Source organism: Muscardinus avellanarius, assembly GCF_963383645.1.
Source record: "Muscardinus avellanarius genome assembly, chromosome: 1".
NCBI classification, from domain to species: domain Eukaryota; kingdom Metazoa; phylum Chordata; class Mammalia; order Rodentia; family Gliridae; genus Muscardinus; species Muscardinus avellanarius.
Genome location: NC_137786.1, coordinates 167,159,041 through 167,186,145, shown reverse-complemented (window position 1 = coordinate 167,186,145; position 27,105 = coordinate 167,159,041). Strand labels below are relative to the sequence as shown.

At 37.1% G+C, this 27,105-nt stretch overlaps 1 protein-coding gene across 12 annotated transcripts in view; it reads right to left on the bottom strand.

The window, feature by feature from the left end:
- Positions 1-27,105, bottom strand: part of DLG2 (discs large MAGUK scaffold protein 2) — a gene marked incomplete at both ends in the record, with an annotated part of 2,113,672 nt that overhangs the window by 959,613 nt on the left and 1,126,954 nt on the right. Inside the window, one exon of one of the 12 annotated variants that reach the window (XM_080704553.1) lies at positions 16,641-16,718. The exons of the other annotated variants lie outside the window; for them this stretch is intronic. Coding sequence (XP_080560679.1) covers positions 16,641-16,718 — 78 coding nt within the window. Of the gene's footprint in view, positions 1-16,640; positions 16,719-27,105 lie in introns of those variants that run through there. 12 annotated transcript variants of the gene reach the window in all.

Below are 27,105 nucleotides of genomic sequence, written 5' to 3'. Positions count from 1 at the left end.
GCAAAAATTCTTGCCTACATATTACCTACAACAATCAGTTATTATTATTATTGACACTAGCATAACTATTTCTAGCTATAATATGCTGTTATTGAGTGGACTCTGATTATGTTATTTCAAAAGCCTACTTATATTCTGGGCACATCGGTGATGCTCTTTAAATTTTGTTTAGCCAAGCATGATGGCACGTAACTATAATTTCAGTACTTGAGAGTCTGAGACAGGAGGATCACAAGTTCAAAGCCAGCCTTAGAAACTTAGCAAGGATCTTAGCAACTTAGCAAGATCCTGTTTGAAATAAAAAATGAAAGTGGTCTGGGGGTGTTTCTCATAGGTATAATGTTCCTGGGTTCAATATCTAGCACCACACATACAAAAATAAATAAATGAATACATAAATATTTAAATAAATATGACTGCTATGTTAATAGAATTAATTCTCATTAAAATGTTTTAACTAAATAAGAGTATGGTGTTGAATATAATAGTTTTCCTCCTTAATGAAGATATAATTCATTTAATTCTGGTTTAGACTTACCAGTCAAAATTCCTCAGGAAGACAGTGAGAAACTGACTGACTGTAACTAGATGCAGTCTGTTTTCCCAATTTTATCCTTGGTTGATGCAGTTAAAACCCTCACATCAATCCTCTCTGCGCCGAAAGATCCCGCCTGGCTGTTCCGCAGCGGCTCACCTCGGCTTGCTGTAGCCGTCCGATGAGTTCGCCGCTGCCGCCGGCAGTATGGCGCTGCTGCCCCGTCCTCGGGCGCGTGTGTCTCCTCTGTGGCCCTGAGCTCTGTTCTCAGTCAGCTTTCTCTCTGGAGCCTGGTGGTTTTTTTGTTTTTCTGGTGATGGTGTTTTCTGGCTATGAAAGGCACTTGTTTTGTGGTAATGGAAATTGGTTGTTAGCAGGGCTCTTAAGCCCCGCTTTTCTCGGTCGCCATCTTCCCGGAAGTCTTAATACTCCAAAATAAACCTTTCTGGGTGAGACCTTAAAATCCGCGAGAATCCACGTTGGGGGCCACTTGTTGCCGACTAATCTCAGTTGGGTCGTTATTGTCAGCTCCCGGTCAAATCCTCAGAAAGATGGGGCAAAAGGCAGGTGATGTCCTGCAGAAACTATCTGCAGCGATTCCTTTCCCTCTATGAATTCCCTAAGTTTTTGGGTACGACGCTTGGGAAAGAAATCTGAGGTGGACAAAGGTTTCTTGAGCCAATGACCAGAGAGGATTTAAAGCTCCCAGTGGCTGAGCTCAGCACACGCTGCAGGGATTCAGAGTGGAAATAAAAACCAGAGAAGAAAAAATACGCCAGCCTCATGGCCGAGGGCGTGGCCGCGGCGCCATATTGCCACCGGCGGTGGCAGCAGCAGTGAATTCGCCGAATCCAGCACAGCTACATCTGCGTACTCAAGAACAGTGAGTCAAATTGTGGGCCACAGAGGAGAAATCCCAGTACTGTACCTCACTGAGGTACTCACTGTACCCAGTGAGGGAGTGGTGGTGGCAGAGATACCACACCATAGGAGAACGTGCAACCTGGCACCCCCCATAGTTTAAAGCAGCCTCTATTGACTCCCTGGGTCAGAGACTCTGTGATAAAACCCAGTAAAGGAGTAGTGAGGTCTGAGATACTACTGACTCGAGATCCAGAACACCTTAAGTGAAGTTATAGTGACCCAAGGGAAGAACCCAGAGAAGGCACAAACATCCGAAATCATGGGAAAGAGGAATAATACTGGAGCAATGAATGCCGCCCACAACCCCACAACATCAGAACCTGATAAAACAGAAAATCAGAGATTTCTAGAAGATCAAATCAGGAAAATAACTGTAGAAATAATAGAGGTGCTTCGAAAAGAACTCAGAGAGAGCCAAAAAGAGATAAAGGATGCAATTAATGAAGTAAAGGCCTCAATTCAAAGCACAAACAACCGATTAGAACACATGGAGAACAGAATCTCGCTCTTAGAAGATGAGCAATCCAAAAATGAACGCATGGTTTCTAATCTCGGAAAAAATATCCGACAGCAGGAATCTGACATTGAAGAAATATGGGCCCATCTTAAGAGAGCTAACCTAAGAATAATTGGAATAGAGGAGGGAAAAGAAAGTGATACCAAAGGGATCAACAATCTCTTCAAGGAAGTAATAGCAGAAAATTTTCCAAACGTAAAGCAAGAGGTTGATACACAGGTCCAGGAAACTTATAGAACTCCCTTTAGACAGGATCGGAGAAGAGGATCCCCACGCCACATAATTGTCAAAATGACCAATGTGGAAGCCAAGCAGAGAATCTTAAAGGCAACAAAAACAAAGGGCCAAGTGACATTCAGAGGCAAACCAATTAGAATCACTCCAGACTTCCCAAACCAAGTCATGAGAGCCAGAAGGGCTTGGAGTAACATATTCCAAACTCTGAAAGAAAACAACTTCCAGCCAAAAATTTCCTATCCAGCAAAACTTTCTATCAAATTAGATGGAGAAATAAGAAGCTTCCATGAAAAACAGAAACTGAAGAAATTTATGTCTTCAAAACCAGCGCTAGAGAAAATACTCAAAGAGATTAACTACAAAGAAGAAATAGGTAACACTCACCAGAACCAGAGAAACAAGATTTTCCATCCAACAGACAACTAAGATTGGTTATCTGTGGAGATTCATTATTTATGTTAGTCTTTTACCTATCTCTAAATTGTATTGTTTGCCTTTATTGTTGTTAATTTTTAGGATTTCTAGTTAGAATATTAATATACCTTCAGATATAGCATTTGGAAATATTTTATCCAATTCTATTAGTAACTTTTAACTCTGTTTACATTGTCTTTGGATATACAATATTTTTTTTTATTTTTTAGGGAGTTTGTATATTCTTCTGTTTCCTGTGCCATTTAAATCATATCCAAGAAATCACTGCCAATTTCAATGTTGTGAGGTTTTATGACCCAGATTTTCTTCTAAAAGTTTATAGTCTTAAGATTTATATTTAGGTCTTTTATCTATTTTGAGTTAATACTTGTATATGGGATTATGTAAGGCTCCAATTTTATTCTTTTCCATGTAATTATTATTTTTCAACAATATTTAGTTAAAAGATTATTATTTCCACCACCGAATGTTCGTGGAAACCTTGTCAAAAACAACTTGACAATATAGGGAAGAATTTAGCTCTAGGCTTGTATTTAACTCCAATGGTTTATATATCTGCCTTTAGAACAGTACTACACTGTTTCAATTATTGTAGCTTTATATGGTTTGAAATCAGAAAATATATATCTGCTAGCTTTGTTCTTTTTCAAGATCGTTTTGGGTATCTAGAATTCATATTCCATATTAGGATAGATTTTTTTTCTGAAAAATGAATATATAAATATATGATAGTTTCACCAAAAAAACAGAAAAAAATATGCTCTGGTAAGAAAGAAAGCAAAAAGAAATATTGAAATGTTATCTTTAAATCATCAAAAGCTTGGCATCAGACAAATGAAACTGTTATGTGAGATTATCATTTTTAATTTTGGATAAATTGCTATAATACTAGATGTCAACCACTAAGCCAAGCATGGGAAGGAGGGATGGGGAGGGAATGGGGTGGGGATCGGGTGGGGGCTGACTGGGCGATGTGTGCATGTATGTCTACAAAAGTTTGTATCCCACTATGATGTATGAATACAGTGCACCAATAAAATAAAAAAAATAAATTTATAAAAAAAAAAAAAAAAAAAAAAATAAAGGTTTATTTTGTAAAAAAAAAAAAAAAAAAAAAACCCTCACATCAGTTATTATTACTGTCAAAGGTATTTTACTTTAGACCCTTAAATTAATTAATGCTAAGGAAGAGTTTAATTAGCTGAAACCTAAACTGTCATAATTAATTTACTAGTTACATTACAATACCTTGTAAAACATTTATGTTTCAGTAAATGGAGTACCCACTTTCCAGTGATCACATGGCATAGTTAATTTACTACAAAGCTAAATATTTTATTACTGATCTTAGTAAGGCTAAAGGTATTCAGCTAAAATTAACTTGTATTCCTTGCAACAGAATGCTTAAGATCATTACTTCAGGTGTTATAAAATCTTATCAAAGAAACAATGGGGTTTCAAGCATTTCTGGGTATTTCTGAAATGTTCTTAGAATAGCTGTAATAGGTAAATGGAATTATTCTTGTAAATTAAAGCAAATTTTAGTGAAAAGTCAAATGGGAAATGTGTGAATGTTTTTATATTAAGACTAATTTTCATATGGGTAGAATTTTCATCTAGAATTTCAAAAACCTTAGAAACAGAGAATGGCGATAGCCATCCAATATTGCAAGTGTATTTAATGCCACATTAGGTATATATTTCATCACACTAAAAATATCATATTTAGGTTTGATTACTAAATCATACTTTGTCTCACTTGAGACACTAGGTTATTTAGTAGTTCATTTTAAATTCAATAGTGTCCATGTCCTACTTGGCATTTGTTTATTGTCACAGAAAGGTTAAAAAATTTCCCAACCAACTCACTTTATCTTCTCGATGTCTGAGGTGGGCTACTTCATAAAGACTTACTATGTACAAAACTGATACTGGAAATGTATAGAATCAAAAAGTAAGTCTTGTTTTGACTGCTCATTTACTGCCTTCTCATTCACTATTGAATTGCAGTCCTTGAGTTATGAGTAGGCCATGGTTACCATCATACCTTAGTTTCCCAGAATTGTAAGGTATCTATTAAATGAATAAATTTATATAATTTTTTCAATTTACATTAATATCTGGTTCCTTTAAATAAAGTAGTTCTATTTCAGGAAGAACTGCTATTTAATTGACCTGTGATAAACTGTAAAACTTATAAATTGGTATGAAATGGGAAGAGGCAACACACATTCAAAGATATGGACTGCTGATCAGAAATGCTCAGCATAAGACATCTTCTGCTATTTGAATGCTCTCACATTCATTGAACAGTACCTAAAATCCACAGAAATACATGGAAGTATCCATATCACGGAGAAACAAATAGCAATGGTGGATATTGATTTCTTTCCAAAAGCAAAGCTGGTTCTTCACAAAGATAGAAGTTTATTATACTAATTAGAAGCCCTTGCCCTACCTCCTCAGAGGATGTTCTCTTGGGCAGATATCAAAGCAGATACTCTTGGATAGATGAATTTCAAGTTAATGATTCAACAGCCAAATGTCAGTAATCCTAGCATCTCTGGTGAGATCAAGTGTTTAAATCAGAGTCATCTTCCAAAAATAGAGTTCAGTGCAACTCAGGGTCTCTGCATCAGGGTGGAGATTTGCTTTCCCAACCACGCTGATGCTGTGGGACACATGATTATGAAGTTCAAAGTATTCCTACTGTGAATTAAGATGAGGGTCAGACTATCAGAAAAGTTGGCCATCCATATCAGAAGTTCCATAGAATTATACTCATCACAAAATATTTCTTTTAAATACCTTACCTAATTATAATTATTTGCAAGCATTTAGATAATGCCCACTGTATCACTAATACTTAACCCTAACAAAAACCCTATAAGACAAGTACCCTTAAAGTACCGTTAGTCTTTTTTTTTTTTTTTTTTTTTTTTTGGCGGTACTGGGGATGGAACCCAGGGGCATTTTACCTCCGAGCTACACCTCCAGTCCTATATTTTATTCTTTATTTTGAAGTAGGGTCTCACTGAGTTGCAAAGAGCCTCACTAAGTAGCTGAGGCTGTCCACAAACCACGATCCTCCAGTCTCAGTCTCCCAAGTGCTGGGATTACTAGCATGCACCACCACACCTGGCTATACTCTTTGTCTTTCTAGAAAAGAAAATGGAAACACACAAAGTTTAAGTAATTTGTTCACAGTCTGACAGATTATAAGTAATGGTGTTGGGGTTTGAACCCAGGAAGTCTAGATCCTGAAACCATATTGCTAAATACTTTACCCATCTGCAATAATCCATTTTAATAGGAGTATTAAAAATAAAAACAGTTTCTTTAAGACATTTGTTTATTTCAAGAAGGATACTCGAGGTGTCCCCATGTGCTACCTAAGAGCAGAATCAATCAGGTATGTTTTATTCTAATGTTGGAAAATAGAGCTCTGTGAATTACCATACACCAGGTGGTTGTAATCAGGCATGATCCCACAGCTTGAGAATGCTAAGATTCAGCAAAAAAAAAAGCAAAGAGGTTCTAGCAAAGCAGGATAAATAAAAAGGAAAGACTGACACATTGCTTATACTACTAAAACAGTACAGGTCTTGCTGAGTTTGCTTTGACTATGTGCATTTTTCTCTCTCTAGCTACACTTCTCCAGGCTAGGGACCATTGCTTGATCTTTCCTGAATCCCTTATAAGTCCCAGAACTGCATTATTTATAGTAATATGCAAGTAAGGTTTTATTTAATTTGAAAGAAATTGAATTTTAATTGATTTAAGAGACTACAGATAACTCACCTATTTAAATTTTCTTTCCCTGGGGTCAACCTGGAACCATGGGGGAAAAAAACATATCATTGAAACTATTCAGGACAATCACATAGGTGAAGTGTAAGAAATAGAAATATAAAAAGCACAATTTCATTTAAATGTGTTTTCTATCAGGCCCAGTATATGTAGTTCATAACTGCCAACAAACACATCTCATTGGCTTCATTTTATCCTACATTTTTTTCAAAACACTTGCTGGTGAAATGACTGGTACGAGAGGAAATTCTTATTTATGTATTCCAGCAGCCATTTTCATAAAGCTCCTGTAAATTCTAGAAATATGCAAAGAACAAAAACCCAGCTTTAATAAAATAATGAATCACATTTAAATTAAACATGATATTCAAGATGTTACACTTGGGAAGTTAACAGAATATATGTGCAGAGAGACCAAGAGGCGAAAACATCCTATAACATCCCATGCCCTTTATAAATTAAATTTGAGGACATTGAAAACAGTTGTAACAATAAAATGGATTACTTATTGGATGAAAATGTAAAAGAGAAACAGATTAGTAGAGAGGTTTGCCTCTAAAATCTCAAAAGTGTGCATCCTGAAGCAGAGGTAATAAAGATGGTTATTTCTAAGAAATAGATCCAAAGTGGCTCCATTCGATTCACAGCAGGAGCACCCAAAGCAGCAATTAATGCAGCCACTGGTGTGGAATTGTTTTCCAAATGCCATCCGGTTGTATGACTTTTTTTCCCCTCAAATTAAACTGGAGGGCTCTGTAGTCATAGTGTAGTTAGATCAATTACTTAATGAAAATATCAGCACAAATTATTGATATCAATATTGGAAATATGCATATAATATAGTGAAATGAAAGAAAATCAGTAGCTGCTGTTCATCAAAAACTACAAAGGTGAGTGTATAAAAACAACTTGAGATTTGATAAAAATGTAAAGTCATAGACCCAGGGAGGCTGATCAATTGGCCCCAAACCCAGATTTTGACCAGAAGAACTGGAAGATATTGGAGAAAAAAAAAAATCCCCAAACCTTATCTATCTTTCCTGGAAACTCAACTTACTCATTTGGAAAGCAGGAGAAAGTAATAAAGTACCGTGGGCTCAGGTCTAGCTGACCTGCATCTGAATCCTGCCTTTCAAACATGCTAACTACATATCTTAGAACACAATTGACCTCCTGTGTCTCACTGTAAAAAAATGTGCCTGTAATACTACTGAACACAGAGGTCATTGTGAGGACTGGCTGAGTTAGGATGTGTAAAATCTTAGAATAGTGAACAGCCCATAGTAAGGATTCTGTAAATGTCCATTAGTGCTGCTATTATCTTCAATGAAAGGAAGGTCTTTTTCAGGTTCTAAAGTTCAATGTAACATTGCATGGAAGTCTACTCTTCTTTTGCCAAGACTTGAAATAAAGCTCCAGAGGTGATGGGATGCATTTACCGGCAGGGAGACAAGCGCCTCCAGTCATCGAGCACGTATCACTTACTTCAAATGAGAAATGATATGACTGAATTCACAAAACACAGGGGATCTCTCTTAAAATTTGATTGGGTTATTTTAAGAAAAAGAAGGTGTGAAAGAGGCAGTGGTAGGGGGTGAGACTTCTATAAGTATGGTCTTGAATATACTTTTTAAAAATTTTCCTCAAAGTCAGTATACTAAAAATTTTCACTTGTTAAGATGTTTGTCTGAGTTATCCTATGCTTTTTTGTGATACTGAGGATTGAATCTAGGTTGTCCTACCTCTAAGCTAAACTCCTAGCCCTTTTTTTTTTTTAATTTTGAAAGAGGATCTCGCTAATTTACTGCACCTTGGCCTCAAAACTGTAATCCTACGTCTCAGCCTCCAAAATACTAAAATTATAGGAGTGCACCACCTCACCTGCCACTTTTTCCCCTTATAGCCAATAATGAGATATAATTATTCATCTTGTCATTCAGTAAAACAAGGAGAGAAGAGCAAATCCATTGTGAAGTATAAAGGAGAAGTAGAACAAGAGATGTCACTAAGGCAGGAATTACGAAAGACTGTCGTACATCCCCTCTGGAACGAGATTGAGTATTCAAATGATGGATGAAAGGAAGGAAGGAAGGAAGATGTTAAGGTTTTTAGAATAGCCTAGATATTGTACATGCAGGTTTTAATTTAATAAAAAAAAAGCAGCCAAGGGTGGTTATCACCACTTTTAATACATGAGAGCAGCAGTCATCAAGGAAATGCATTTATATGCTCAAGGTCACCTAACCAGTAAAATGCTGTGTAAGATTTGAACCTAGGTCTAAAGTCTTTTATTGCCATGCTGTTCTTGAGGGAATTCACAAAATGGATGAATAATAAGCTAAAAAAGGTGACAAAGACCCTATATAAGGGGCTTAGAATACAAAGGAAAGTAAATCCTTGGCCAGAATGGAGAAAGTAAGAAAATATTCCTTTTCTTTATTTTTCTTATACTTTCCCAAGCACCAGCCCTTAAATTCTCCCAACCTCAAAATACTTTTTCCTCTCCCACAAATTGGTTTCATCTTTTCCCATGCAGGGAAAGCACCAGAATTTTTCATGTCAAATGAGAATACTGTGTTGCTAAAAAAAGAAAGCAGTTCATGAACTTGACCTCCTACCTTGGACAGTGCTCATTTTGTCAGGCCTTGCTTCAAATCCTAATAAAAAGTCCAAAACCCTCCTCATTGTGAACTTTTCTCCCACAGTCAATTTGGTGGAACTGTGGAGTGGATGGTATAGAAAACCAAAGAATTCTGCTCATAAATCAGAGTAAACTATGCTGTGACAAGTGGGAATAAAACAAAAAATAGGAATTTCATGTGTTATTTGCCTTTTTCAAGCCTGCTAGATGAATATTAACATTTGTTTCTCTTACCTTATGGGTTGGACAACAGAGTCTGAAGATAGGCAAGGTGATTATAAAAAGCAGCTCATCCATTTGCCTTACTCTCTACTTCTCTCCATGTTTTATCATTTTTAATGACTTCTTCTAGCTCTTCAAAAAATCAGGTGATATTGACTTCACAGAGACTATGTGTGTTTTAGAATTAGCATATTTTGAAACTAAAGCAACAGGAACAATAGCACTGAAGCGGTTACCTTTTCACCTCTGAGGAAACCCTAATCTTTGCTTACTGGATAGCATCACATATGGTCATTACGGGAAGTAGGGCCTCAATTCTCTTGTGCTGCTATGACAAAAAGTCATAGATAAAATGGCTTAAATGACAGAATTTGTATCTCCTGGTTCCGAAGGCTGGAAAGTGCACAATCAAGGTTCAAGCAGGGCTTATTTTTTTAATGAGCTCTACCTTCCTCACCTGCTGCCTTTTTGTTGCGTCTACTGAGCCAGAGCAAGAGCAAGAGACAGAACAAGAATGAGGGAGGAGGGAGAAAGGGGAGCTTCATATGTAAATGTATATACATATATGCATGTACAAATAAGACATGTGGATCATCTGATTATCAAATTTATCTCTATAATGATCCTTATGATTAAACTAATCTTGCTGGCTGAAGAATTTCTCTGCTCATCTCCATCACTCAATATAATACCCTCAAAGATACCAGGTAGAAGGAGACCATTCTTAAGTCATAGGCTGGGGACATAAAAAAGCCATAAAGGGTACAACACAATAACAAAAGCATCATGCAACCAAAGTTCTGTAAACTGGAATGAAGTAAGATTATTTGGATAGCTGGTTTCTGAAAGACCCATATTAAGAACTCAGATCTTGTTTAGAGGTCTACGTCAGATATCTGCCTAACCCAAGAAAGGGGGAAGCACATGTTATGAGCGCTATGGGTTACAGGCTACCGATTCAGTAATACCTGGCCCTGAATACAAACTGCACCACTTATAATCTGGTTAAATCCCTTAATATTGTATACCTCAGTTTCTTCATCTATAAAATGGGGTTAAGGATAAAATTAACTCAGACGTTGGTAGTAAGGACTCAGTGAAATGACACATGTAAAGTGCATGACATAATACTTGAGCAAGTTGACCAAAACTCATCAGCACAATTAATAACAGTTACAGTGGTTTTGTGACCTGTGTCCTTTCTCTTCAGCCTACTCAGCCCTGACTTCATTTTGTCCATTTCTCTCTGATCCTGTCCTTTCCTTCTGTTTTCCTCTACTGATTAAACAAAAGCTGTGCCTTGTTTTTGGCCAGGGTGGGCAGCAGTGTATGTGTTTGTGGACCCTCAGTACAGGTACTACTGTTCATCTTGCAGTTTGATCTGCCCTCCAGATGAGAGGAGAGAGCTGCAGGGCTGCATTCAGCATGGACAAACACCTGTCCTCTTTGTCATCACAGCTAGGCTGACACTGACGCTGAGTCATGCTGCTGCTCACGATCCCGGAGCTTGCAGACACTCGCTAGGCTCTAAGAAAGGGACTTGATAGGACAATCTGTCCATTCCTCTCTCCAGGTCAGACTACTCCTCAGTCTACCCAGAGGCAAAAATAGACACAGGAAGATTCCATCATTCACCAAGTGTTGGCAAATCTTCAACATCAGGACATTTCTCCTAATGCTTAAGCTAAATTTCAGATTTTACATTTAAATTCACTTATTCAAGTGAATTTTTCACAGAAAAAATCAAGTTGATACCTAATTGCAATCATGAATTTATCCATTTATCTATCTACACATACATATGTATATATATGTAGTAGTAGAACACAAATACATATATATGTGTATACACACACACACACACACACACAATACTCACACATGGAGTAACAATTACTGAGTAACAATTACCATGTATGGCTTTAGTTTTGGAGCCATATATAGTCTCCAGCCTCAGTCAACAACTGGTGATGTGTTTCCTTTCTAAAAATTTATAGTAATTATATCACTAGGAAATGATCTTTGTATTAGCAGAGTTCTCAGATCATAGAACAAATTAAATGAATATTAAACATCATTGTGGTTTAGACCTAAAAATATGTAGCAAGAGTCTGAGAGGCTCTCTAAGCTTTCTTTTCTGCAACATAAATGACTCTCAAATGATTACAGCTTTTAATCCATTTCTTCTGTAACATTTATTTCCACCTTCTCTTTATTTGCTTACCTTCCTAAATCCAAAAAAAATGACTCATATTGTTGGTTGTATTTTATTATAACAGGACAAATTGTGTGATGTATTTTAGTATTAACTAATATACTTCCCTATGCAAACTATTATTTATTATATGCAAAGAAATAAATATATTAACTCATTTTGTCCTTAGAGCAAATACATTCATTCTTTTGGCATTATGCCATGCTTTATTCATTCTTGAGCTGAATTTTTTTCACATTCTAACATCTTTGAAATAAAAACGCAGCTTGTAATTAATGATGTGTTATAGTTTCACCGGTTTTCTTTTTTATAGTAATAAGTAAAATAATGGCCCATCATACAACTGGTGGCAACCTAAAATCCATGAAATAAGGTATGAAAGATAGTCATGTGCCAGGCTTTCTATTAGGCCCTACAAAGTTTGTAGGGACTTTATTTTAATAAACTTAATGAGGATTACAGAAAAGTGAAGATAGTTACAATCAATGCACAAGTTACTGTGGGGCTGATGGAAAAGCCATCCTGGACTTAAATGAAGTGGGAAAACTTCCCCAGTAATGATGATGTCACCTAAGTTTGGAGCAGAATTAGTGAGGAATGGGGCTAGGCTTTGGTCAGCTAATTATCTGAACAGTTTAAGCTTAAAGTTAAAATCCTAGAAGCTAGAGAAAGCTTGTATCACTTAAAGATTTAAATGTAGTTCAGAAGGCTGGGTTTAGAGGGCCCATGGAAGAGGGACCAGGTATCATAGTAAAGAGAAAAGCAGGAGCTCTATCATGATGGGTCTTGTAGTCTATAAAAAGAGCTTTGGACTTCTATCCTGAAGACACTAAGAACACCTGAAGCACAGATATTATTTCCATCTGACATATGAAATAATTGAGTCCAAATAAGCCAAATGGTTGTCTTCAGATTGGGAAGCAAAGGATAGGACTAGTTTTCCTTAACCTAGTGTTCTTTATACTGTACCAGGATTTCCAAGGACACAGTTCTCTCTCCTTCATTATACTGACAGAGAACACATAACTAGGTTATTTCTTCATTTTAGTTAATGTTGAATTAATGTGTTATTGATTAGATAGGGAGGAAGGTAGAACTAGTGTGTTGGTTCTCAGAAAAGTTCCCCAAGGTGAATCTATCGTAACCTCAGGATATGTGAGCTCAGTTACATCACCTGTAGGTTACATATCACTGCCAAGCTCACCCACAGTTGTGTCTTTTGAATGAAGAATATTGATACTAGCCTTTTCTAAGGATATCATGCATGTATTTCTATTCTGTACACTTAAAAACAAGTAACACCGAATTTAAAAAAAAAATAAGTTAAAGAAACCATAAATTGCTGAGGATGAAGATTCACAACTTTAAGTACTTTAATACTCTTGTATATTATTATGACACCAGAAACTGCATTTTCAATTTATCTTAAAGCTTCTTCAGCCAGCTTTTGAGAGTAACACAATCTGGAGATTGACTAAATTAAGCAATTTAAGTTAAAATGTGACAACAGCCATAACAGTAAAGCACTGACTTCTGAATTAATTACACAGGGTCAATAAAAGGATTAATTATTTGAATAAAGGTGTTTTATTGAAGCCAAGAAGTCTTAATTTCATATTATTACTTTTAAAATAATTTTGTTCAAAGAACTTGCTGGTATGAATGAACTATCTTTTTAATGAAAGAATAACAAAGAGCCTCTTGCTTTTCTTTTTAGAAAAATGGCAACATGAATCACATCTTTGACTCACTTAAAAAAGAAAGCACATCTACAATTGCCAAGCATTTGGGTCCTTTTTGATGAAAAGCATCTTTGGACACTATAGAAATCAGCAATGAGTACAAATGCCAATGTTTAGGTTACAAGGATACGACAATTACAAGTTATTTCAAAGGAATAACAGATGCCAAGATAATACCTTGCCACATTTATCCAAATAAAGAGGTATTAGAGTGCAAAATCTTTAACAAGAATACAGACAATTGTCTATTGAAGATTAATAGCTTAGTTATAGTCTTATCTGAAATGAGGGGGTTGAGTTACAGAATCAGAAACTTTTGATACTGTAAACCTTATGACTTTGGAATTCTGATATAAAAGAGAGGGACAAGATAAGAAGGAATGTTTAATCTTATTGTCACAAGGCCTTGGTAGGGGACCTAGGAGAGTGGATCCAGGAGAGTGGATGGAAGACAGTGATTGAAACTCCAGGAGACAGTCTTACAAGAGCTCGGGCTTACTTAGTTTCAAATCCAGACCCTGACAGTTACTACTCATACTGTGACCTTGGGCTAGCTACTCTCAAGGATACCAGAAGAATACTTTGTATCTAATAGGATTGTCACAAAGATGAAATTTAAGCTTCTATAAACAGGAGCCAATGCACAAGGTGTGTGAATGGATGCTATTGTTAATAAAATTATAGTGATCATTTGGATGGACATTATACAATGCCACTGAATTCTATTGGCATTAGCCGAGGCAAAAATGTAGACTGGGCAACCAAAACTAAGACATACTGTGTGTTTAGAATGGCATTTAGATTTGCACATTCCCAATTAGCTTTTTATTTAACCCCAGCCTGGAGGAAAATACTTCCCAGACCGTACCTGAATGTTAAAATAGAAACAAAAGAGTAAGACTAGTGTAGGTTGTTTAATTAGAGTAGAAGGGAGAGAAAGCCAAAATTTACAGAGGGCACTAAAAATCACAACCATTTCCCATGTTTAAGACTTATCCCACCTATCTCCCAAATCCTAAAATATATTCTTAATCTGTCCATAGTTATTTCACAATGTGCTATTCCTTTTCCAAATAAAAATCAATAATAATGTTATCTCATACATCTTCCTCTATTTGATGATAAAACCATGACCACATATCATTAGCAGCACTTCCTACCCCACACCATATGCAACTACATTATCTTTGGTGTTGCCGAAATACTTTATTTGAATTAATTCAACTTGTAGTATTATTTGTTAACTATCTTCCCAAACTATATTACTGAATTCTTAGATGAAAATAGCAATTCACAATCGTTGGTTTGAAGAAGCCACATGATAAAATTAGATACACAGAAAAAAATAAATTATTTCCATTCACCAGGCATCAGCTGAATGCCTACATTTTTCAGGGTAACACACCTTTTAATTTATTTTAGGAGCTTTGTGAATACAAATTTCATGGGGGAAAGAGGCTATTTTCATGTTGCTTATCAGCACCTAGCCTTCAAAATTAACTCCACCCACCCCACCTTCTTGGCTAGCACAGGGCATTAGAGTTAGTAATTTTCCCTTTGGTCTTTAACCCTCTTAGAGTAAAACTTCAGTTCTCTGATGCTGATTTTTTACTTGAATGTATCCTACTCTCTCAGTAAGACAAAGAATTTAAAATCTTTATGCTCAGCTTTGCCTCTTATATTAGCCATTTCAGAAATAAAGGGGACTATCAGGGGCCCTTACCTATCAGTTTCTTCCCACCCCCAAGAAGCAAAAACCTATGTCCCTTCTTTGGGTTAACATCCTTCTTAGCTCTACACACTGAATTCCAGAGAGCTACCATTTCCCATATTCAGGTGCAAGCCTGAATTTAGTGGCCCTGGAAGCTCTAACTTTTTTTTTTGTATACTAATTTGGCATAAAGCATTTTCTCCCAGTGGCTTTCAGAACCATTTGTGGTCTCTGACAGTTCTCTCATCCATACAGCCTATAATTTTTAAAGGAAGAGACACTCTTTCAAAACATTTGCTTTAATAAAAGACCTACTTAAAAGTCTCTCCTTAAAAATTACTTGAGACAAAAAGATAAAACAACTGTTTAATATATGTGATACTGGAACATGGTAGTTTTGCAATTGTTTTACCTGTGATCTGTAAACTGTGGAATAAACCAATTCTACCCAACCCTTCCCACCACCACCAAAAACGTTAGTAAATAACAAGACAGTTATCATTCTAAAACCCTCAGAGCTGGATATTCTACAAAGCTATAGAACTCCAGTGATATTTTCACATTACAGACAGCTATATCTTGGCTTATCATCACTAAATTATTGTTTATCAACATGCCTGTTCTGAAGAAATAGCGAGTAAAACTGAAAGCATTTTTGTATAGTTGAAAGAAAGGATTGTGCCACAGACCTGGAGGGCTGACTCCAGGTCAATCACTAGTATACAGCCAGCAGAAAGGACACAGAACTAAATATCACATCCTCAGACTACTATAGAAAATATCACTTTCACAAAATTTTTACTACCTTTGGAAGTTTCCCTAGCACCTATCAAATTGTATACTGATTTCCTAAATATGACAGTTTGGCTAGTGTCTTAGAAAACACTGGGCAAATTAGAGAGGTAGACAGTCATCTTCAGTTGTGTCTTAGCTTGCATGGTACATTAGGACATACAGGCCATTTTAATTTCTTAGAGAAACATAACTAATAAATTAGGTCTACATAGTGATTTTCTGGCCCAAATGAGTCATGCTGAATAAAAGAAATGCAAAGCTTTTCTCCAAATGGCTACAGCTATCGGATTATGTACATAATTTTGTTCATTATAAACACTTTAAAAATCAAGATTTTGTAGATTAAAAAAAATATTAAGCACCCCTGTAAGGTTTGGTCAATGTTACTGAAAGTCTCAAAGCTGTGTGCTTAGGGCATAGCTAGAACACTTGTGCCAGAGAAAGGCATGGGTATTGATAATGCTCTTTAGAACACAGGTTCCCAGTGATAAGAATAATGCAGCACAGCAACAAGTTTACTGGAGAGCTCCCTGAATAAGCAAAAATCGCAGCTGCTCAATTGCTTGCATCCTATGTAATTTTAAAGGAATATTAAGTCTCTCCTGAGACAGTCTGTCAATTGACAATGACACCGAATATTTTGAATAGCCAGTGATCCTGCATAACCCTAAATGCTCCATCCAAAGGAGCTGGGCTCTAAGAGTTACCCCTTCTCTAAGTAGCATGGACCACATTCCCAGTGAGAGGCAGGTCCTTATCCCCAGCTAAGGAAGACTGCGTCTGTACTCAGACCAACAGTCTAGAGCAGGCACTTGGCAAACCAGAAAGGCAATCTTCCTTCCCACTCGCTCCATACCTTCTCTGACTTCGCCTTCCTGGCATTGTGCACGAACCTGCGACCCAGCTTCTTGGCATACCAGATAGAGGCAAACATAGCGATGCCAGTGGCAGGAATTCACAAAGAAGCTGCTGCACAATCAACTTCCCACCTCGGCTCTCTCAGAGAGGAGCGGAATCAGGCTGGAGCTGTCATTTGCAGGCTGTTGCTTTCTCAGTTCCTCCCATGCTGGTGAGCTGAGGGAGAGGGCGGGAGGAGGGAGGGGTTGGGGGAAAGGCAGTCCTGTTTGGCCAGGCTGCAGGTATATTTACATCCTGCCAGCAGGAGGTCCGGGTGAGGCTGCGCTGCCTTCGGAGCCGGCTCACACACATCCAGTTGGTTAAGTATATGTCTGCGGTTCTTCGGCACCCTTGCCACTGAACTCCATGAGTGTCAGGAGGAAGGGAAGCTGCAGTCAATGGCCAACCAAAGGGCAGCTCACCTCGGGCTCTCTCCGGGTTCAGGCCATTGCACACTCGCTTGGCTTCCCTCCGTCTTGACAGTAAGTACGTGCTGGCAGCAGTGGCCGTGTAAAGACAGATCCACACACAGCCTCACAGGTAAATCAGCCAATACAGGAGCTGCCAGGCACGGGGAGAGGCAGAGCCATCAGGGATCTGGCTCTACAGGCACAAACAGGTGTCTCTGGAGCCCAAATACCACTGAAATCTCTAAGACCACTCCTGGGCAGCAGGGCAAATCACAGGCAACCCTCCCTTGCCCCCTCATCAATTCGTGTGGTCCACAGAAAGTCGCATTCCTGCCCAGCAGCCAGCCTTATCCACAGCTTGCAAGAGAAGCACTTTGTTTCTTTGGAGACTGACCCAGGACAAAGGGCAAAGTGAGCAGGATTAAGTATCCTTCCAATTGCCTCAATGAAGGTCCTTAGTTTTCCAAGTGAATTGGCTTTACCTCCAAAAGAACTGAAGCCTTTTATACAGAACAAATTTTTATCATAAAGACTGAGGGATGGAAAGGGGTTTAAAGCTACCTTTAAGCTAAAACAGAGCAATGCTCTCCCTGCTTCTCCCCCCCCCCCCAAGTTTACTTGCAATGACATCCAGTGTTAAACGGACAACTATAATACCACCTTGGGGAAGGTAGATTTATGACACCTTTTTAATCAGGTTTCTTTGAAGAATTTTCACATTTGATTCTAACATTAGGAATTTCCAACTTTATCTTACTGGAGTTTAGCTTATCACATGAGGCACTTTTAAGGTAATGTCAATTTTAAGAGGCAAACGTTTCCTCCTATGATAGATAATGTTTAAACCTCTTGCCAATTCTAGTAAAAGATAAAAAAATAAACTGTTCATGCTAGCAAGGAAAACTTGACCCCCCGCCCCGTGACACATGAACTAAATCCAGCAGATGTTCTCAAGCTCATCTGGCCAAAGTGCCCTAGGAGCGGCACATAGGGATCAATGACTGTCAACACACTTGTAGACACTTGGAAAAAGAGCCCCTCTCAACAGATTCACTTGAGGTCTATGCCTTTAAAGAGCTGGGTCTTCAGTCAACAAAAAGAATAGACTGTAAAGTGTATCAGTTGCCTCATAGGCAACTGGAGTTACAACAAAGCAGTGAGGAGAGGATGCTGGTCAGAGGAACTCATGTCCATGCCACTCACAAACATCACCTGGTGCAAAGAGCAGTGCTTAGTACAACATCTTCAATGGGTGTTTACTGTAGAAATAAATGATCTATTTTCTGACTCTAACCTGTCCCCTATTCTCTCTAGGCTTGATTTGCCTCAACTGCAAATTAAGACAAGTGGGCAGCTGATCCTTCAAGCCCCTACCTGACCTATGTGACTGTGATTCTGATTGTAAGTCTTCATGTGAGTGGTGAACAGAAAGCTCTAGTGCTCAACATGCACACATGCCATGGTGAAATGATCTGATGCTCTGAAAAGCCAAGAGGGTACCCATGGGGCAGCTCAGCATTCTCTTCCTTCTTCGTCATGAAAACTGCCAGAGTATGGTTTTGCCATTAGCTGTTTCTTTACTCTGCATTCTCACTTCCCATGAGCACGACTTTCCTTTCATTTTTTTTTCTGACATTCATAGACAACCCCCGTGCAAAGTTCTCCTTGTACTCTTAGGAGAAAAAGGACCACAGAAATCTAACAAATGAACACATGATAACTCATGCTTAGGTTTCAAAGAGTTTCTCAGCAGGACCACAGCTTACTCGATATTACTCTGATGCCAAAGGTATTCATTATCTCTATACATGAGTTTGTTCAAGCCATGTTACAGTTCAAAGGGTATTCAACTGACAGAATAAAGTATATTTTATAAAAGGATAGAAGAAAACAATTCCCAGGAAACTAAAGATATAAAATTTGTTTTTTAACATTTTAGGATAGAATCAAACAATGAAGAGGTAATAAATTATTGAACTTTCAAACCAACCCCAAATACCATAAAGGGCATCAAAGGATGTTAATTTATTCTTAAGAGACTGACAGATCATAAAATAATATTTGCATTTTCTTCCTAAATTAACATTATCACAAGAGCTGGAATGTGGAGAGATCTTTGATGCTTCATCATTTTGTTTACTGATTGTGTGTGCGTGCGTGTGTGTGTGTGTGTGTGTGTGTGTGTGTGTGTGTGTGATACTGGAGTACCTGGAAGCCCTTCTACCTCCAGGCTATGCTCCCAGACCTATTTTTTTTATATTTTTATTATATTAAGCCAGCACGGCTGGCTTCAAACCTGCGTGATCCTCCTGTCTCTGCCTCCCAAGCGCGGGGATTACAAGCATGCGCCACTATGCCCGGCTGTTTACTGATTTTTATTAAGTTATATTCTTCACATACCTAACCAAAAATCTCCATAGACTTTTCTGGGATGGAATTTTTTTGGAAAATAAATTGGGCATGCCAGTTGAGATTCAACTTAAAAAAATAACAACAATAACTCCAGTTTCTTAAATAGATAGTTGGAAGTAGAAAACACAGTGTGAAATAGGATGCTTGTAATCAGAACCCAAGTCTATATCATCCAAATGCTTAGCAAAATGTAGATATTCAAAATATATTTGTCTAGCCTCCCAAATCCCAGCATTTGGGAGGCTGAGACAGGAGGATCATGGTTCAAGGACAGCCTCAGCTAATACTTAGTGAGGCACTTTGCAACTCCGTGAGACCCTGTTTCAAAAGAAAGAATAAAAAACTAAGGTTGGGGGTGTAGCTTGGAGGTAGAATGCCCCTGGGTTCCATCCCCAGTACCACACACAAAAAAAATACATTTGTCTAAAGCCAGGTGCAATGGTACACACCTGTAATTCTAGTATTTGAGAGACTGAGACAGGAGGTTGAAGGCTAGCCTTAGCAACTTAGTGAGACTCTGTTTCAAAATGAAAAAAAAAAAAAAAACATAGAAAGGGTGGAGGGGTGTATAGCTGAGTAGTAGAATATCCCTGTACCACACATAGGCACACACACATTTGTCTGTGACAAAGCAGGAAAATTCATAAACTAGGAAAGACTAGAAGAGATAAAAGGAGAGTATCAATAAACTTTGAGTTATAAAAGTTGAAGACAGATATAATGTCAATTAAATAGAGTCATTACCATATTTATCCAACCATCTCTGAGGAGCTCTCTGTGGGCGGATGTACCTGTTACCAAGAGGGTGGTAGCTGCCTACAGTTAATCCTAATAGTCTCTAACCACTGCTCTGCTGATTGAGATAAATAACTTTTGCGGCTCTGCTGTGTAAGGAAAACAAATTTTTTCAGACACTTTCCATCTGTATATGATCAGTGCCTGGATAGCCCCTTTCCTTTATAATTTCCTCTTTAATACCTTTCATAGGACAGAAGCTACCAGTACAGCTGAGTTTGAGATGCAACATTAATCCTTTTAAGCAGCTTTGGGTTCATGCCTGGACACACACACTATGTGAGCCTCCTCTGAATTCCCAAGGTAAGTGCAATGCTTAAATCAAGTCACTAAGGATTGCACAGCAGCATTTTCTGCCTAGCGCATGAATGATTTACCTTAAAAAATAATCCAGATATAGCATACATAATTTTTAAATGTAGCAAAATTAAGCCATACAAACTAAAATTTGGTAGTTTTAAAAGGTATCTAGGTTCAATGTTTAATGTAGACCAAAGATAATCCATGTGGCGGTATGAATAAACAAATGTATAAAACTAATCCCATGAAAGGATTTTTGTTTAGTTTATTTGAATATTTGATAGGCACATTTGATAGCCTATGGCTAATATCTAATATTAGCCAATTATTAAACAGCAAGTATAGACTATATACCACCTGGACTTTATGAGGAAATAATATAAACATAATATTTAACTTCAATTTACAGGAATGCCAAGCTGTTGAAGTCTGTCAGCTCTGTATGGAGCAGTAGAAAGGGGAAAAGAAAAACAGTCATAATTTGTTTCATGTATCATGTGAGTTATCTACATGAGAACATATTGCTGATATTACTTATGTGATTAAAAATAAAAGCAATTTTTTTCCCCCGGTGTAGTGGTGCATGCCTGCTGAAATAGGATCACATGGTCAAGGCCAGAACATTGCAAGTTAGTAAGGCCCTGCTTCAAAATAAAAAGGAAAAAGGTCTGGGGATATAGCTCAGAGGAAGAACCCATTCTGGGTTCAATCCCCCAAACCACCACCAAAAAAAAAAAAATATTCCCACAAAAAATTATTCAGTATGTACTACATACCACATGCTAAATGCTAGGGTTTTCTTTTTATCTTTTTCTTTTTCTTTTTATGGTACTGGAGATGGAACCCAGGGGTCTTCTACCTCTGGGATATATTCCCAGACCTATTTTTATACTTTATTTGGAAACAGGGTCTCACTAAGTTGCTGAGAGCCTCACTAAGCTGATGAGACTGGCTTTGAACCTATGATCCTCCTGTCTCAGCCTAAGTAATGGGATTACAAACGTGCACCATGACACCCAGTTTTAAATGCTAGAGTTTTCCAAACAAATAAAATACAATCCCTTCTCTAATGGAGCATTGAAATATTTAGGATACAGATGTATAAAGAAATACAATACAGAATGGAATTGTAACAGATAATGTAAAACTCATGTAGAAGGCTGGGATTGGTGATAAAAGCCTATAATCTCAATACTTGGGAGGCTGAGACAGGAGGATCACAGGTTCAAAGCCATTGTCAGTAACTTAATGAGACCATATTTCAAAACAAATATGTAAAAATAAGGGCTGTGCCTATAGCTAAAAGTTAGAATGGTCTTGGGTTCAATTCCCAGTCTCTCTCTCACACACACAGAAAGATGTGGACATGCTCAAGGAAGAAACTGACATTCCTTGCTTTTTATCTGATATTAATTCAATAATAAATGTTAGCAGGGAAAAGTACAGTAATTAGTGCCAGTATATGTAAAAAAGAAATAGCTAAATTTTCTTGTATGTTTTATCCCTATGACCATTAGAGAAAATGGTGACTATAAAACTTTATGCATATCAATGTATACAAACCAGCCCAGTCATAGAAATATTTTTGCGCCAGAAACACCTAGGTATAGAAAAATGTAGACACATATTTTTAGTTACTTCAATAATAAGTCCAATTATTTTAGTTATTAATGGGCAAAACTAGTTGGGTGTGGTGAGACACACTTGTAATCCCAGTACTTAGGAGACTGAGACAGGAAGATACTAGGTTCGTGACCAGCCTCAGCTACTTAGGCCCTCTGCAACTTAGTGAGACATCAGACTTCTCTATTTTAGATGATACAGTACAATCTGACTTTATAGTTTTCCCCAATCACAACATGTAATATTATCTCTTTATAGTCTTGTTGTATGTTTTCATGATTACTAGTGACATGTAATATCTTTCCGCATGTTTATTGGCCATTAGAACTTCTTTCTGTTTATAGCCTTTGCCCATTTTAAAATATGGTTATATGTTTCTTATTGATTCATGGAAGTATGTTAGTATTATAGATCTCAGTCTTTTTTTATAGCCTTTGACTATATCTGCTCCCAATCTCTGACTTGTCTTTTTATTCATTTTATCATTCAGAGCCTTCATAAATATTTAAATGTATTGAAATTTATCCACATTTTCCTTTATATTAGTAAATACTATATCTTAAAATGTTTTTATTCTAAGTTCTTTAATATATTGTTTTACATTTTCTTATAGGCAATTTTGATTTCTTTCTCTTCACAAATGTCTTCAAGTTGTTTCTGGTTTTCTGGTATTTCAGAACAAGAGTAGAAACTGTTTTCTATATGTGCATATAAAATTTATTTATTTGTTTATCTTTTCCCTATTGTCGTGTCACATCCCAAAGTCATATCTCTAGATCCTAAGTGTAGCTAGGTTTGGTGACACAAGCTTATAATTCCAGTACTTGGAAGGCTGAGACAGGAGAATGCAGGTTCATAGTCAGCCTCAGCAACTTAGTGAGGCTCTCAGCAAATTAGTGATACCTTATTTCAAAATAAAGAATAAAATATAGGGGTATATCTTGGAGGTAGAAGGTCCCTGGGTCCCATCCTTAGTACCACAAAAATAAAATAAAATAGATAATACGTGTGCATATAATTATGTTTTTTTGGCTTTCTTATCCTATTACTTACATACAGTATCACATTATTTATGATTCATGGTAAGTACTGATACTTGAAATCATCCTTTTTATTTCAATTAGCTTTTCAAGTTGCTATATATGTTTATTTTTGAACTCATCTATACTACTAATATTTTATCTTATTATCTTATGGTGTTATAGGTCTATCTTGATGTAATAATTCTATCTACAACTAAATCAGTCATTATTGTTATCACCATTGTTATTAATCTATTTTTAGAATCAAAACTTACTTATAATAGCCCCTAAATGATAACAGTTTTTTCTTTTATTTTTGCCATCTTAAACCTTGTTTATGGATTAAAATTATTTCATAATATATATACTTAAGAGTGTTTCAACAGAGTACAAGATAAACATATTTAATCTTTTAATATCTTCCTGAATTATCCATATTTAGCTTACACTTTATATGTACTATTGATTACTAGTTTGACAATAGTTTTCTTTCAGTATTTAAAAAATCTTATCTAATCTCTTCTGTCATCAGTTTTTATGATGAGAAGCCACTGTCGATATAAGTGCTATACTTTAAGAAATATGACCTCAAACTGGAGATCCTCCTTTCTCATCCTCCCAAGTACCAGGGTTACCAGGATGCCTCTGCACCTGGCCTCTTGGTACACTCTGATTTTGAGCTTTTCTTCAAGGTGAAGTTCATTTCTGCCACTGCTTCCACAGGATAATTTTGCACATCACTGCTAGCTGCCCAGAAATATCACTTAACCAGGAACAGTTTCATGTAAATATATTTAAAATTTAAATAGTGCTTTTTAGACGAGCACAGTGGGAAACACCCTTAATCCCAGTACTTGGGAGGCCAAGACTGGAGGATTACAGGTCTGAGGACAGGCTCAGCAAGTAGTGAGACTCTTGTTGATCTAGCAAGTCCCTGTTAAAAAATAAAAATAAAATAGGACTGAGGGTAGAGCTTGAACGTAGAATATCCCTGGGTTCAATCCCCAATACCACCTAAATAATAAGTAAGTAAATAAACAAATAAATACATAATTATTTCTTCCTTTTTTAAAATTTGTACATTATAATATTTCACCATAGTGAGTTCAGAGTGACAAAAACATACATGCACCCAACACTTGTATGTTTTCTTCTGGGTTCCACCCTTCTCTCCCTCTCCACAGACACTATTTGCATTGAGATACAGATGAATTCTTGTGTGAACAAAAGATTACTGGAATTGTTTCCATCATCATATCTCTCCTTTCTTCTTTCCACCTCTCTCCCTGAATCTCCTCCTCCTCTCATTGTCTCCCCTTATTAATCTGAAATCCTCTTTGTTTCCTAGTTTTTCTCTAGCTTCATTTTAATTTTTTTTTATCTTGGAAATGTTCCTTCCACAAAAAAAGTTTACATTTACTTTTTTTTTTCCTCTTGCTTTCTCACACATACTAGAAACCATTTCTTGTAGCCTTCCAGGGCTGGTGAACACAGCTTTTCAGAAACCCTTCCAATAAATGAATATCATTTAAAATTTTCCGTTTTATAGAAGTGCCTAGGCTTTATTTCCCTTCCTTTGGTGATCCTGAGTCAACTGTTCTGCCTTGCAAGAACATCAAACTCCACATTCTTTACCCCAAAGGTTTTTACTGAGACTCACATACCTCTGGGATACCAGTCAGCTCAGCAGCTCACTGCTCTGGTTAGCTTATATACAAACACAAGTGAGTTGCATGCCTCTGACTCAACCCAAAAACAAACTAGAGAACGCACTTGACCTGCACAAGAAGTTTGGTGCTTAATAAGCATGTACAGCATCAGTATTATAAGATTTATGAAATGTCTCATGTAAGAGATTCTACAATATTGCCTCATTAAAATGCTAATCAAAAGTTACCAGAACTTTCTAAGCATAGCTGTGAAATAGACTACCCCCCCATATTTGTGATATGGGACAAACTATGCCAACTCTGTAAGACGGGGTTGATAATGGCAATGATGCCATTGTGTTGATATTAACAAATGAGACACCACATATAAAAGATCTTGAGTAGCTTCTGGAACACAGTATGGGTTCAATTAAAAATCTTGCTTTTATTCTTACATACCCTCTAATCTTCAAGGAAGATGAAAACCATAGAAGTCTAGATAGTGTATGCTTATTTTAATGAAAAGTAGGAAAGAATGGTTTCTTTAATTTTCAATACTGGGGATTAATCCCAGGGCCTTTTACACGCTAGGCAAGCACTCTATTATTAAACTACATCCACAGGCATGAAAACTCTCTCCTTCCTTCCTTCCTTCCTTTCTTTCTTTCTTTCTTTCTTTCTTTCTTTCTTTCTTTCTTTCTTTCTACTTTTTGGTACTAGGGAGTGAGCCCAGGGGCATTCTATCTCCAGGCTATACCCCCAACCCTATTTTATTTTATTTTTTTTATTTTGAGAGAGGGGCTCACTAAGTTACAGAATCTGATATTGAATCAATAGTTCTTTTGTCTCAGACTCTCAAGTACAGGTGTGTAACAACATGCCAGACAGAAAACTGATTGATTCTATTTTTTTTTTTTTTCCCGCGGGTCTGGGGATGGAACCCAGGGGCATTCGACCTCCGGGCTACACCCCCTGCCCTATTTTTTTTTTTTTTTTTTATTCTTAACTTTGAAACCGGGTCTCACTGAGTTGCAGAGGGCCTCACTAAGTAGCTGAGACTGTCTGAGAACCATGATCCTCCGGTCTCAGCCTCCTGAATGCTGGGATTACAAGCGTGCACCACCACACCTGGCTCAACTGATTGATTCTTAAAAAATATATTTATACTTAATCACCCTCATTGCTAGGAAATTCTTTTTTCCTACAGCTTTTCTCCATTCTTTGCCATTAATGAAGAAAACAACTTGGTTTCCAAAATCTTATAAAAAAATCTTCCATAAATTTAAAGACTTCCAGTTTCTCAAGTATCTCTTTCCTGACCCAAACTAATATTTTAAAGCTTTCTGAATAATTTATGAGTCTTCTCAGAGCCTCTCTTTACCTTATAGTTCTCTCATAAAAAGGAAAACTCAAACAGATTATATAACTGTTATAGTAGATCTGAATCCACATGCTGTGATTTTCCTCACATGCTTAAAATGAAACTTTACCATAATTGAGGATAGGCTGATTCTCAGTGACAACTGAAAAGAATGTAGAGTTGAATCTATAGAGATGAGGGGAAAAAAAATCTACCAGGCCTACAGCCAAGAAAGAATATCTAGTAGAAATTACAAGAACTTTGACTTGTGAGCACAAAATATAACATATCAAACAAGGCCATAGGTAGTAGTTCACAAGCAGCCACACGGTGCAAACTCATGAGTAGTTGAGTACTTTAGTAACAGAATGTGGTTCCTTGTCTTCGAATTTGCATACTTTCCCATGGGCCGCAATGCGTAGACATTTCAGTGTGACTCATCTCATCTGAGCCCTTCAGAACAGAAACTTTGCTATAAATTATAATTCAGCATTCTAGCTATTTCAACAGCAGAAGGATTCTTGTCTATGGAGGTGGGTGCTTGTTTGGGAGGAAATGCTCTTAGTTTTAATTTTGTTTCTACCAGTCTTCTTAGTTCTGGTGGTTAGACTGCATAATCAATTTCTAAACTCCTCTTGAGTTCAAGTAATCTATTAGTTCATGGCATTTATTATACTTAAAGACAATGCTCTTAAGTCTAGAAGCCATTTTTCTGTAGTTGTACCCTTGCAATATCATCCCTTTGAGTCTTCACATTAGTTTCTGTTCCCCTGGCATACTTTATGCATCTATATATTTTTTGGTTTTGTTTTGCAGTGATGGGAGTAGAATCCAGGACCTCGCACATGCTAGG